Source organism: Apis cerana, linkage group LG2 (assembly GCF_029169275.1).
Source record: "Apis cerana isolate GH-2021 linkage group LG2, AcerK_1.0, whole genome shotgun sequence".
Classification (NCBI taxonomy): Eukaryota; Metazoa; Arthropoda; class Insecta; order Hymenoptera; family Apidae; genus Apis; species Apis cerana.
This window is the reverse complement of record NC_083853.1, coordinates 6,512,689-6,527,168: the sequence shown is the minus strand read 5'-3', so window position 1 is coordinate 6,527,168 and position 14,480 is coordinate 6,512,689. Positions and strand designations below refer to the sequence as shown.

Sequence of the window (14,480 nt, the reverse complement as noted above, 5' to 3'; positions counted from 1 at the left end):
CATTTATTAGTAGAACTATATTACAGAATTCTTATTAGTTGTTTGATAAGCATATCCTTATTATAATTATTCTAGACACTGTATACTGTACATGTTTTCAGAACAACAATAACTGGGATAAAAAATTTGTATAAATGTTTTAATAATCGTGCAATATAAATTTCTTGATGGATTGCGAAAGCAGATGCAATTATTAGATTCGTACCAACAGCTAGAAAGCTACAATGTTTGATCGGTATATGGGACATGAGGGTATTGTGGTCAACATATTAATATTTATGTATAATTATAGCTCTTTCTGTGGTTTATCATTTTGCGGTGTCGATTAATCGCAATTGTACGAGTAACAGTGATAATCAGAAACGATGACGATTCCTGATCGATTCTTATGATATGGATAATAAGCGTGCAAAACTTGTTGTGGTAGTTAGTGTGTTTAGTCAGCGTGGAGAAACCATTTAAAATTATCATATTGATGTTTATTTTGAATTCTAACTGTTTTTAATATGGGTTATTATAATGCAGGATAATTTATTAGCCACAGCAATGCCAATGTTACTGTGATGGTGATTTAATTAGTATTTCTGTGGTATTAGCGTGTATTTAATATGCGATGTATGACGTAATATATAATTACTATATAAAATTTAATAATTAGAAATAATGATATTTTTTACAACATTCAATAATTAATTTATGCTTACGTTAATTATTGAATTTAAAAGAGGCTCTAAATATATTATAATTAAAATTTTATCTATAAAATATATTAAGATTCAATTTCTTCACGTGATATTCTTTGAAATTTGTATTTTGATGATCTACTTGTCTTTGTATTTGTATTCGAAAAATAAAGAAAATTGATCGAAAAGAAATTGAATATAAATATAATTAAAGGAAATTATAAAATCATAATAACAAATTGACTTACCATCAGAAAAATCTACGCTGCAAGTAGAGCCCGTGACACTGGCTGGAGCCGCATTCGCAATAGTCGACGATGCATTATTGTTATTGTTAGGAGTTTGAACAACAGCAGGACCCCACGAAGCTGCCAATGTGTTACGCGGAGATTCTTCGACTGCTGCCTTCCAAATTTCCAATTGTGCGTGAAGAATGCTTCCACACTGAAACAGAAGAAAACCGAATATTCCCTTTATTCTTCCAATTTTTACGCAGAAGAATATTCGACACGAAAAATATCTCTAGAAGAGATATCAAAACGATGAATTTGTTCGCACAATTATTACTCATCCAACAATTTTCAATTCAAAATGCTATTTACCATGTTTCGATTCAATCACGAGAATCGTTTTCTCTGGTATTCTAAAAAAGAAAAAGAAAAAAGAAAGAAAAAAAAATCGCGTTATCTCTAATGACTCCATATGGAGCCCATTTGCATGAATACCTGTCTCTCGGTGTACGTTAAGAACTTTCAAGAATGTGTTCGGTACTTTTAGCGGTTGCCATTCGGCGGAGAAAGGAAAGATAGAGAAAGAAAGAAAAAGAGAGAGAGAGAGAGCCAGGAAAATTTATCATAGTCGGGGATTAATAACGACTTGCAAGAATTCTGTGGTAATGTAAAACAATTAAGTTTCGCCGCACTGGGTAGAGTAGCTGATGGATGAAAATAAATGCAAATTGAAGTCGGTCGACAAAAGTTTTATAAAAAGAATTGGAATATCTGAGCTACGATGATAACTGTAAATCCTCGATTGAATCGACTTTTAACAGACAGCGGGGAGTAATTAAAACGATCCAGCAAGAATAATTGTAATTGATAGATGATGGACGTACAAGAAGAAAGGAATGACGTTCTTTTGGAGAATGAGTTAATGCGTTAATTAGTGTAGACTGGAATTATTGTGGCGTAAAATTTGAAATATTTTCCTTACTTCTTTAATAACGTTTATTAACACCGCTAATTCTACTACGTCAAAAGAAAAACTTCTTTCTTCGTGAATATAATTTAAAAACACGTTGATATCAATTTATAGGATAAATTCTATAACCAGTTCTTATATTAAACACTGTAACGTATCTTTTCGACCCGATTTCAAGGTTCCACTGGAAACCTTAAACTTCACTCACGCGCCGTTGAATGCGCTACCTTATCAAGGCCGACCAGCAATAACGCTCTGCAAACTTACACGTCCACACAGCAGCATTCCTTTCTTAATTAACCAACCCAAATCAAGATCATCTAAAGCATGGTATTACATTGCAAAGGAATCGTTATCGATAAGTAAATGAATAACAGGCAAATTCCGATAATTGAAAAATAATCTTGAATTCATCAAAAAATCAATGAAAATTATAAAAAAAAAAAAAGAAAAATAAAAGAAAAAGAAAATCAATTGAATCGAATCGGTATTAAATATTAAATTAGAATCCCTCTGAAAGCATGGCAACAATTTTGCAATAACAAGCTTCGATAATTGAAAAAAAAATCACATCGAATCATAAAAAAATCGTAAAAACAAGAAGAAGAAGAAGAAGAAGAAGAAATAGCGATAAGTGAAGTACGTAAACATTAGAATTCCCGTGAGGTGTTGTTGCAATAAAAAGCAAATTTCAATAACCCTTCAAGAAACCTCAAATCATAAAAGATAAAGAACAGGGAGAGGAAAAACAAGAAGAAGAAAGAAGAATAAAGAAGTGGAAGATGAAATACGTAGGTACATATTAGGATTTCTAAGACAGCTTGTCGCAATCAGACAACAAGCAAACTTCAAATCGCCGAAGAAATCTTAAATCATAAACTATAAAGATGAGGAAGAAGAAAAACGAAGTAATAGTAGAAGAAAAAGAAGAAGAAGAAGAAGAAGAAGAAGGAGTAGTGGGAGGTGGAATACGTAAGTGTTAGAATTCCAGGGACGGTGTCGTTGCGCCGCAAGAGAAGAGAAAGCGGCTTTTCTGAGACGCAACAGGCACTCGAGCAAGTCAGGCAACCGAGCCAAGCATTCAGCCAGCCGTTGACCCACTTTTCGTTCGTTTCTGCCGGGCAAATAGCGCGTACACGTATGCGCGCAACCCGCCAATCCTGTTGCTCGACTCACAACTCGGCTCGATGGAAGCTGGAACACGGGACACCAAAGAGGGGAATCGAGCAACGCACCTTAGATGCAGTTATGCGCCGCACGGATCGTGCACACGGCGGCTACGTGTCACGCGTGCTTCGTGTCTTTGTGTATATGGGATGACAATTATCGAGGCATTCAGCAGTTCAACGAGTTGCACTTTTCACGATCGTAGAATTGAGTTAAATTTTCCAAGTAGAATTTCATATTTTTCGCAGTCGATGGAGCTTTGCGATAAATGGCTCTGTGATACATGGTGATGACGATTATCGAAGCAGTTAGAAATTGAAGTTGAAAGGAATTTTCAAGTAGGATTATTCGAATTATTTTGGAAATTATTTTAATACAAATCGATGTTGTTTGTATAGAGTTTTAATTGAAAATCTTATACAGATTTTCAAACGAAATTCAACTTGATATTTCAGATAGCCATCTTAACCATATTATGAATTCCTTTGTTCTCGTGTAAATTAAATATTAATATTATCGAACAGAGGTAAAGGAGAAGTTACCAATGCTTGATTGTGGGTTTATCCCGCCTAGGCTTAGAGCAAAGGAAGCAACATTGTTCTCAACTTCGTGACTCCGTGAGAGCGAAAGAGGAAGGTGGTCGTTTCGCGAGCATATCGTTTTACCTTTGACCTGAAATTGAACGCGATTCCCCGCGGGTTAAATAATTCATACGGCGCACACAGCCGATCTTGAAGAAGTCATTAACGTGTATTCCGCATTCGTTATGGGCGCTCGTTCACCCGTGCGAGCCGACACTGTATAATCGACCTTTGGGAATTCGATTCCTCGAACGTTTCTCTGGATCGAATAGCCGGCTTCCCATTGCTCGAGAGACGCGATCATCTCGAAAATTATACGAAGACTAGGGCTTCGCGTGTTCCCCTTTGCTACATAGTTACTATCCCCATTCGAAAATATTCGCCACCGATCAGCATTTGCAATTCACGAATGTGCAATTTCCATAGTCTCTCTTTCTTTCTCTCCCTCCTTCTCTATCTAATTCTGATCTTTGAGTTTCAACGGACAGGGAAGATTATGAGAAAGGATCTTGAGAAGGATCTAAATCGAATGATAATTAGAAGGATAGATAATAGTTAGTAGTTAGTTTGCATTACAATGAAAAATATGGAAAATTTTTAAGCATCTTCTATTGGGTAATATATAATCGTAATTGAAATACTTCAAATTAACAAGAAGACACGTTGATTATTCAATAAAATTCCAAGAATTTATATTATCGTTCAATTTCTTAGTATCCTCTTCGAATTTTCCAAACTAACCAATACGCGAATTCAACTACAAATGAAATTCAACTACGAATTTCATCTGAAAGGTTACGAGAACGTGAAATTCGCAAAATCGTGGATAGTAAATTCGATCACGATTCAAGTCAACCAGGGATAAGATACGATTATCCAATTAGAATACGGAAAAATCCGAATCCACGACTAGTTCCATCCCCTAGTTGCACGGATGCAAGTATATATATTCCCTATTAATTTCCACTGAGTCCACCATATACGAGAGATCCGTTGACGTATCGAGATCACTAGTTCTCGCATCACTAGTGTTGCGAGCCAGACCGTTAACCTTGCTTAATTTTTGCACCGCAAAATTACGCCACGTCTCATCGTGGATCGTGACCATCATCGAACTTCGAACAACTTCGTCGTTGCTCTCCTCTTCATTTATCCATGAAGACCGTTATCGAAGCGTGACATTTTTTGGAAATCGGTGAAATCGGTATTGAATAATTCGTAGAGTACACCGAGGTGAATGAAACGATTAGAAAATTTCTTGTTACGTTTGGGAGTGTAAGTGTTTTTATTTTTTTTCTTCTCTTTGGCCTCGTGGTCGAGTATAATTGAGGAATAAAAATACAAGTCTAACTCTATTTCAAGAGATCAAGAGAGAAGAAGAAAGTTCTGTCACCTCGAAGATTTCACGATTTTACCACAAGTTAACGCTATAATAAAAATAGAAACACGAATTCAAGCAGTAATTACTAAATCGAGACAAAGACATTTTACATTCACTTTAACAGGAGTTAATCTATCTCCATTGTAGTTATTTACTTAAATTGTGCTGGTTGAAAATTGACCAACTAACATAAATCAACATCTATACGAAAACTATATCAACAAATGAGAACGTATCAACCAGATAATAGAATTAAGAAATGAAAGAAAGAAACGAAACGATCGATATAATTGATAATTTCTACGAAAAATTAATAATTAATGTGCAATTAAAAATCCTAATGTGCAATACATTCCTAAAACGTATCACCATATGAATTAAGATTAAATACTGGGTAAAAGAATGGCGAATCGTAGCACAAATACCACTTTTATCTTCGATCGAATTTGGCAACATCCTTCGATCAGACAAGCGGCGAGACTATTTGCATTCGTGCGTCACCTCGCGTTAAGCGCTCTTCGATCTTGCTCAATAACGGTCTATCGGGTACAGAGGGACGTGGAATCGGTTGAAACCAACGTATTCCGGCAACGTACAAAAGGTGTACATAGGGAGAATCTTGGTTCCGTTAAGCGGCACAAACCGTATTATTACGCCAGTTGCTTACTCATACACCGTTCTTCTTCCCTTCCACGGAATGGATTACGGGGAAAGAACGTGGACGCGCACCGATTTCCAGGAAATTCACTTTCACCGGACCTTGTCCACGAATGTTTCTCCAGTGACTCGAGCGCCATTAGTTTCTTTATTGGACGTGCTAAGGCTTTTTATATCTCGTTACAAAATGGTATAGATGGTATACGTGTATATATATATATATATATATATATATATACAGAAGAGGGGGAAAAATAAAACGGAAACGATTATTAAAAGACTTAATAGTCGATTGGAATTCTAAAAGTAATTCTATGAAACTTGTATCCCGAGGGTTTAAATATATATATATATATATTTAATTCATTAATTTTTATGAAAGTTGTTTCCTTCTGAGAACTTCTGAAATTTCTGAAAATAATGATACGTTGATTATAAAACAAAATACTTATCAATTTTCTAATCTATTTTCGACCAATATTCCACTTTAAAGTACTTCCGATCATAATCATAAGTTATCCGTCGATACGTTTGATTCTATTACCACCATTTTTGCAACTTGATCGCGAGTTTTTAATAACCAATTTCCGTAATCGAACGTAATCTTTATACCTTGGACATAACATCGGTAGCAGGATGGCGCTTGTTTAATCGTCAGCGGCCAATTATCCTTTCCGACGAACCGTTTTTCGCGTAGCGGCAATTTATCGAAACACCACGAAATTCCATTGACTAATTGCTTCGTTAAAACGGTCCACGAATAATCATCTCGAGACGAACGCGGCGCGGCGCGGCGTTGCGTAACGGTACACGTTGAAAGTGCGACTTATGCGCCACGACCGATTTAAAGAGCGGGGAGGACAGAAGCGGAAGAGACGTGATCAATCTTTCGTAAAGATTATTCTCGACTCACCTGAGGGGCACGCTGACAGAATTCCTCTTCCGTGAGGGAAGCCAATGTAGCGCCATCCACGTTGAAGCTTTCTAGTGGGACAGATGGCAATTGCAGTTGCCTTCTGGCCCATTGGATCCAGGCTGCTACGTCTGCGGCGCTCCAACGTCGTGGCTCTGCAATTCAATTAAATCGTTTCATAAATTTAACCAATTGTTGCACACTTTATTTATTTATTTATCGATCCTCGATATCGATAGAAATCGTTCGATATTACTGATTGGATTTTGGAATTAATTCGAGGATTCTTATTATTGATATTTGACGATTCCAAATATTTGCATAACAAAATTTTTTCTTGAAAAATTTAATTTGTTCAACGTCGCCAAAGTTATTTATTATACTTTACATATCCTTCTTTTTGATACTATAATTTCCTCTTGATAAAATGCACGTATTCAGATTTCACGTTCGATATACGATTACTTTCGATTTCACTGTTTCAAACTTTCTATGCGACGCTTATTCCGCTTCACCAATCTTTCCTCCCGATCTGGAAAAGAGATTGGGACGAGTGGATCGAATCATCGTGACACGGAATGAAAATATTGGAAAAGTGTTGTTGGCGGAAGCGGTTTTAGGTGACCTTGAATGTAGCCCTCGAAATTTCGTAACTATTCGTGAAAGCATGAAGCGCGACTTCGTAACTTGTTCCAAGCATGACATCATGCGACCAACTCTAATAGTCAAACCGGTCGCTCCTACGTCCACGAAGATAACGTCGAACGTTCGCCCCGGGCAAGGTAGCAAGAAGGTCTGAGAGTTTAATGGAGGCTCACGCACCTTCTTATTACTCTCAGATGGTATAACTATCCGTGGCTCGCTTATTTATTAGGCTACATATTAGTCGATGATATTTTTCTGATCTGATCTGTGTTTCGTCTCTTTCGAGCCTCGATGGATAATGCTATATAACCAAGCTACGTAATAACACAGAGTTAAATTTCACACAAATTTCAATAATATTCAGTGTTCAAAATTCGAAAAGAAGAAAGTTCGAGTGAGACGACATCATGGGACGTATATGATGATAAAAATTATATTGTATCTTCAGACATATTTGAGTTATTTCAAAAATATTACATGTCTGATTCATTTCTTTTCATAGATATTAAAAACCAATAATTAAATCAATTAGATTGGAAAAACTAGGATAGTGGAAAATTTTATAAAGTAAATTTCCATTGTACGAATATTCCATCATAATTCACAGATCAGATATTTATTAATATAATTATTATATTAACATCACTACTTACCAGGATGAATACCAAGCGCGACACAGGTGTTGTCAAAGTCTTTTTGCAATTGTTGGATGGCCAGGCTGAGGACAGGCTCTATCTGCTCTCTGGTCAGGTCACCGACGCATTCGCCGGCTTCCATGTCTTCGACGAACCCTGTCCCCACGCTGCCCAGGTCCACGGGTCTCAGATTGTACTTCCTCTGAAAACTGGTGTCCCTCAGAACCTCCCTGAGCAACTGGTGATCGCTCTTTTGCCCGTCCTTGAACAGCTCCTCCTCCTTCTGAAGAGGATTCCTGACTTCGTCCTGTATTCTCTCGAGTTTCAGAACATTTGTTCTCGCGCCGTCCGCGAAATCCTTTCTGGCACCCTTGAACAGCAAGCTCCTCAACGGCGAGCTGTTCTCGAGTTGCACGGGGTCGGGCGAGGAAGAAGCGCTCGACGGGGAGGACGACAACGTGGACGAGGAATCGCTGGTGTTGCTCGTTGTGCTGCTGTTGCTGCTGTTGCAGCTCGACCGTGGCTCCGACTTGAAGAGGATCTCCTTCAGCAACGGGTGTCCTTGCACTGCGGTATCCTCTTTCTTCGCGAAGAAGTCCGCGTCAAGGCTGTTGTAAATGTCCTCCTCCGTTCTTGGCGGTGTGCACGGCACTGTGCAGTCGGTCGAGTCCTCCCTGTATCCCAGACTCTCGGCCAGAAGTCTGAAATTCGGGTCGAAAGGGGTTGCATTGCGAAACTCGATACGATTTTCGTTTAATTTGTCATTGGAATGGTTTATTTAGAAAACAAATTGCCCTCAAAGTTGAGAATTACGGTCTATAATAGAAAATTATTGGCATACTGAAATTAGCAAACTGCCATCTAACAGATTTATCTAAGAACAATTCTATCTTCGCGATAAAACTGAACGAGCAGGCAACGATTGATCGTAAAATAGCAGTTAAAAAGGTTTATAAATTTACGAGAGAGGAAAGTTTTACCTGGACTCTTGCAAGATGGCCAGAAGATCGAGGCTCTTCTCTCTTTTGACCGGCTGTTTCGCGGAGGGTTCTGGGCTTGTCGGGTAGAATTGAGCACTTTGAGGACTTCTGGGCACGTAGTAGGGACTGGTCGGGTATCCTGGTGAACCCTCGTGCGAGTAATTAGGGGACAGTTCACCGCCGGCGCCGGGGTAAGGCGAGCTCGAGTACGTGGTCGGTGAGCCGGGACGCGGCGATTGCGCTTCCTGCTTGATTTGCGCTGGTTTCAATGTGTTTTGCGCGTTCGTCGCGGCATAATCGTCCGAAAGAAGGGATAAATCGAATTGGAATGTGCTGTAATCGAACGACGGCGAGTAGCCGGCTGCGGTAGGTACCGTCTGTGGCATCTGGAAAAAAAGAAAATTCCAAATTCATCCGATTGATCCGTCATAAAATTTCCAAACGATTTCTAATGTTCTCATTTCATATCGTATAACTTATAGACGGCAATTTAAAGTGAACTTCAATTTTAAATTATATATTGTAAATTTAATTATATTTGAAATTATACATATATGTCTTATTTCATAATAATGTATAAGTAAGAAAAAATTTAACAAATATCTATGGAATTTTTACAAATTTTTGAAATAAGAAGTAAATAAATTGCATTAAAACTTGTTTTATAATTGCAGCGCGGCAAACGTTTTTTGATTTCCAGCCCGACGATTTATTTTAGCTTGTACAAAAAAGAAAACTAGTCAAAATGATACACTTTTTTCGAGATTGCAACGATCCATTTATCTTTCCGCGTGTTTATTGCTTGTCCCGCGATTAAACTCGCGTCAGTTTGTTACGCTTCGTAAGTCACTTATGGCTTAGGGCGATCTCTATATCCATCTTTGAAACTCGCAGACCGTCCGAGGTCGCGATATCGTTCTGTCAACCGTCTAATTCGAGTGTTAACGTCATGATCATTTCGATACGAATGTAATTGCTTTCACGAGTGCGTTATCTGTTGTTTTTTTTTCTTCTAGATCTATTCTAAGAAAAAGTTTCAATTCTGTTTAATAAAAGATATTTAAAAGAAATAGATATGTGCAAATCACATTACAAAAAATTGTGATAAAAACACGCGTGTCACAGATTTTGCAAAATTCGTGATAAATAATCGAGAAAATAATTTTATACGATATCTTAAACTGTTTATTAATTTTTAAGCCGAACAACTCGAGTCAGTCTACAATTAAATATTTAACTTCTTTTTTCATTAAATTTTTTCGCATTAAATAGTTTACACTTAAAACAATATCAAATTAAAAATCAAGAAAGAATTCTTAACCTTCTCTTCCACTACACGAACGAATAATGCACACTAATTAAAACCTCAACCGATAAATCGATCAACCTCGAGTTCACAAGGTGAAAAGATCACTCGTGGGATATCGCGCAAAAATATCGAACCCCTTTGTTCGATCCTCGCGATCCTCATCATCAACAATAAAATACCCTTATAAATAATCCTTAACAACTCGTTATTATCTCAATCCGAACCAAAGAAATAAAAACATCCCTCTTACAAATAATTCGTTAACTCGTTATTATCTCTAAATCAAAAAGCAAAATGAAAAGAGAGTCACAATAATTAAATATCATCAAATTAAAATCCATGTCGAATAAACCATATCCCTCTTCCTCCCCTCCCTCAAATAATAAATCGTCTCGCATCAATTATTATTATTATTATTATCATTATTTCACCTAAATCAAAAGTTAGATCCGACGAAAAGAGGTTAAAAATCTCCTTGCTCGCTCGGTAAGGAAGGAAATGGCCATATTACTCCTATGAAAGGGCCGTCGAGTCGAAACGAAACACACTTTCCCTCCTTAAGGTGGTGTGCACCTTAAGGGCCCATTTATCTCTCCGTGTGTTTATTGCCCGTCGTGTGTTTGACCTCGCATCAGTTTGTTACGCTTTGTAAGCCCATTACAACGTTCCCAGTGCATCTTCCCTACGCTCAGGCGGGGTCGCGTCTGACATTTTGACGTAGTGCCCCGCAAAGGTCGACGCGAAATAAACGATTATACCCGTATACACGAGGGGCCCGCGGATTTGCACGGTTACAGTGTATATACCAGCGTAGGGACACAATACCTGTATCCCCACCACCCGCCACGGTGGTATACCGTGTAACATCGCGGGTACATTGGCATGGATAGAGAGGGAGGAGGGACGGGGAAGGGAAAGGAAGGGATGAGCGTTAGGAGAAGAGATAGGAAAGAGAGGGGGAGGGGAGGACACAAAAGAGAACCGCTTATTTCTCGACTTCTCTCTAGCATCCCGCGAAAGGTCCTCCTCTGGCAAGGAGGAGAATGTTTATCTATGCTGATGGGATCTATGGAACGATGGAATTCTTGGACGGGGTTCTTTCCTGAATCGCATCGGGCGAAAGAAACGAGTTGCTTCGACCCCTTTATCGTTGATGCTACTTTCTCGGCACGGACAGGCAGATGTTTGGGATTCTGGAAAAATGGCGAATCTGATAGAAATGGATTCGAATGATTCTACTTCTCGATGATTCTTTTCTCTTTCTTTTTTTTATGGTGGATTTATCTTTCATCAATTTCTTCAAATTGAGCTTTATAAAAAATTCTTATTTATTATAATTCGACGTAATATACATTTGTATAATATAATCAATTTTAAATCGATCATCGTTGATCATTTTAAAATTTTTTCAAACTTCATGCTCTCTCGGATACTCGATTCAAATTCGTCATAATTTAAAGGGATTAAACGCGGGATGATATCTTTGGAACCGTTTAATTAATCGACAATAATGGGTTGCCACCAGTTTTCAACGAAAAATCTTCTTTTTGCCGAGTTTTTTACAGTTTTCTCGGCCATCTCCTTGGCCTTTCCTGAGGACTCTCCATTGACGTCACAGCGGGCCAACGATGCAAAAATGCTGCCTCCTCTCGCGCATTAAACGAGGAATTCCACGCCAATCGACCTCATCATTTTCGAGAGATCAACACCTTTTCAAGATCGAGCGCAGAAAAAGTCGAGCGCAGTCGAGAATCAGCGCGATTTAAAAGCTCGATACATCGATATATCTCGTGGTTGTAATTAATTTTGTTTAAAAGGATACTTTTTTTTCTTTTTCTTTTCTGTCTCGCCGAACAGCAACGATAAAATGTCATCTTAATGGCTCGTGCTTGACCATGAATCGACTCGTAAGAGATATTTAATATTAATTGGGATTGTTGAAGCGTTTGATATAATTGGACAAAAAAAAAAAGAAAAAAACAATATATTAAACGTGACTTTTTAAAGGATTTTTTATGCAAGAGATGGAGATTTAAGAATCTGAATTAGAAGACGTGAAATTATTTTACTTTTATTTTTCGAATTTGTGAAGTTTATTATTAGAAAATTTTAAACTGATTGAAATTTTATTTGTTATAAATGATGGACGTTTAATTTTTTATGTATAAATTTTCAAAATTATCATCAATTATTTCGTTATGCATAATATAATTTCTTTCTTATTAAATGAAAAAAGTTTGTTCTAATGAAATTGAAAATTTATAAAATATATATATATAAAAAATCAAACGTTATCTTAAAAGTTTCCATGATATCGTCATTTATAACAAAAACGACAAAATAACAAGAAATGTTTCGATTTATTAATTGATTGATATTTATTACATGATCCATCCATATCTTATCATAAAAAAATTTAGAAGTTATTTTTAATAATAAAATATATTAGTTTATATAAGTATATCGAGAAATAATCGTTATTTTTATGGATGATAAATTTTTTGAGTTGTTCTCGCATTTATGGTTTATTGTGTTTCGATGAATTTTTGCAAAATGATACAATTAAAATAAAGACTCTATTAAAATCGTTAAATTTTATTTCGACGAGTCACGAAATATAATAAATCGCACAATTGACTAATTAAATTAATGGAATGCCATTAAACGTTTCCAAAAGAAAAGAAAAATTTTAAATTATTGCTAAAGTTACCATTGTAGTATTTCGTATTATATAAGTGTTACAATCTTTCGAGATATCGTCTATATTTATAAATCGTGAAAGTTTTGATAAGATTGTTGCGATTCATTAATTTGCGATGAATCGTTAATAAGAGAAAGAATGCTTGAAACTCATTATTGAAGATTCACGTTACATAATCGAGCTAATAAAAAGGATAAGTTATGTCATCGATAAAGATCAAGAAAAGAAAAGAAAGAAAAAGAGAAGGAAAAAAATTATACGCAAAGAAAGAACGCGTTAAAACGTTTAAAATATTTTTTAATTTATGCGTTAAATTTTAATCGATTCTCAAAATTAATGAATTTGACACGCATATATATAAATACAGATAAAACACGAAACATCAAAGTTCAGTTTCCAAAGAAGATCGATAGGGATTTATCGGTTTTTTTGGCGATATGCACCTTCGAATGAAAGAAACGGAGAATGATCGAAATTAATAAGTTGGCAACGGGATTATCACAATTGAGATTTCATAATAATGATCAACATTTGGACCAAAAGAAATTTGCACGTGATATGATAATGCTTTCTAAAATATCCTGACCTTCGATAACACACGTTGAAGAAAGATGACTTCTTGAATTTTTTTATTAATTTCCGTATAAGACGAGTATATTTATCCTCATCATGCGACAGAAAAGTTTTATTTCTGAATTTCACGGTACATTTACTTACTACTTCTATTTTTAATTTATTCTTTGCCGCCAGTTTTTGTGAATTATTAATAGAGAAGGCTATCGTAAATATCTTCTTTCACGTATCGTATTATACAAATGAAGTATAATAAATCTGTGCTTCTATATTTCATAAATTATATTTCTGTACACACTTTTATATTTCATCAGTTCTATATTATATTCTGTACAACATCTGAATCATATTTATAAAATTTTAAGACAGGGTTTGAAAGAAGTTCGCTGACTTGGAAAAAAAAAAGAAAAATAAAGAAGACAGGTTCAAGGGCAATAATTCCATTGTTTGACAGAACCATACACTTTGGATTTTTAATCTTATGATGACGTAAGGAAATTAGAAAGGAATTGACGTCACCATTCTGCTTTGTCAGTCTTTAATAATTCTTCTCCAATTTTTTTTTTTTTTCGTTGTGATCCGATAATAAGAAAATTAATTCTCAAGAAGTTTATTCATTAATTTTTTTCTTCTTTGGAAAGAATCGACACAGTAGCTCGATTAGCTTTGATGATCGATTGTTCGATCGTTTTCTTGAACATATTTTTTTCTAAAAAAATAGCAGAACAATATATCTTTGATATCTTTTATAGAATAAGAATTTATCATTATAATAATATATTGTTATAAAATGGATTTATAAATTTTTAAGATATATTAAAAATTTTCTATAATATTATTTATACGATTGCTTTAAATTATTGACAGGTTTTTCTGAATTTTAACAAAGAATATTTTATGTAATATCCAAAAAAAAATTACATTAATAATGTATATCGATGTTTTATATAATTATAAAACGAAACAAAAATTATAGATGACTCGTAACTATTGTCAGTACTTTGATTTATTCTTAGTTTGAATAATAATAAAAAAAATAATATATAAAAAGGAGC

The 14,480-nt window shown here is 35.7% G+C and overlaps 1 protein-coding gene across 1 annotated transcript in view; it reads right to left on the bottom strand.

Moving 5' to 3' along the window:
* Positions 1-14,480, bottom strand: part of LOC107996907 (DNA-binding protein D-ETS-4) — a 68,008-nt gene that overhangs the window by 5,276 nt on the left and 48,252 nt on the right. The window contains exons 4-7 of the mRNA XM_017055233.3: positions 8,843-9,228; positions 7,881-8,563; positions 6,583-6,737; positions 932-1,127 (exon numbers count right to left, since the gene is read on the bottom strand). Coding sequence (XP_016910722.2) covers positions 932-1,127; positions 6,583-6,737; positions 7,881-8,563; positions 8,843-9,228 — 1,420 coding nt within the window. The remainder of the gene's footprint in view (positions 1-931; positions 1,128-6,582; positions 6,738-7,880; positions 8,564-8,842; positions 9,229-14,480) is intronic.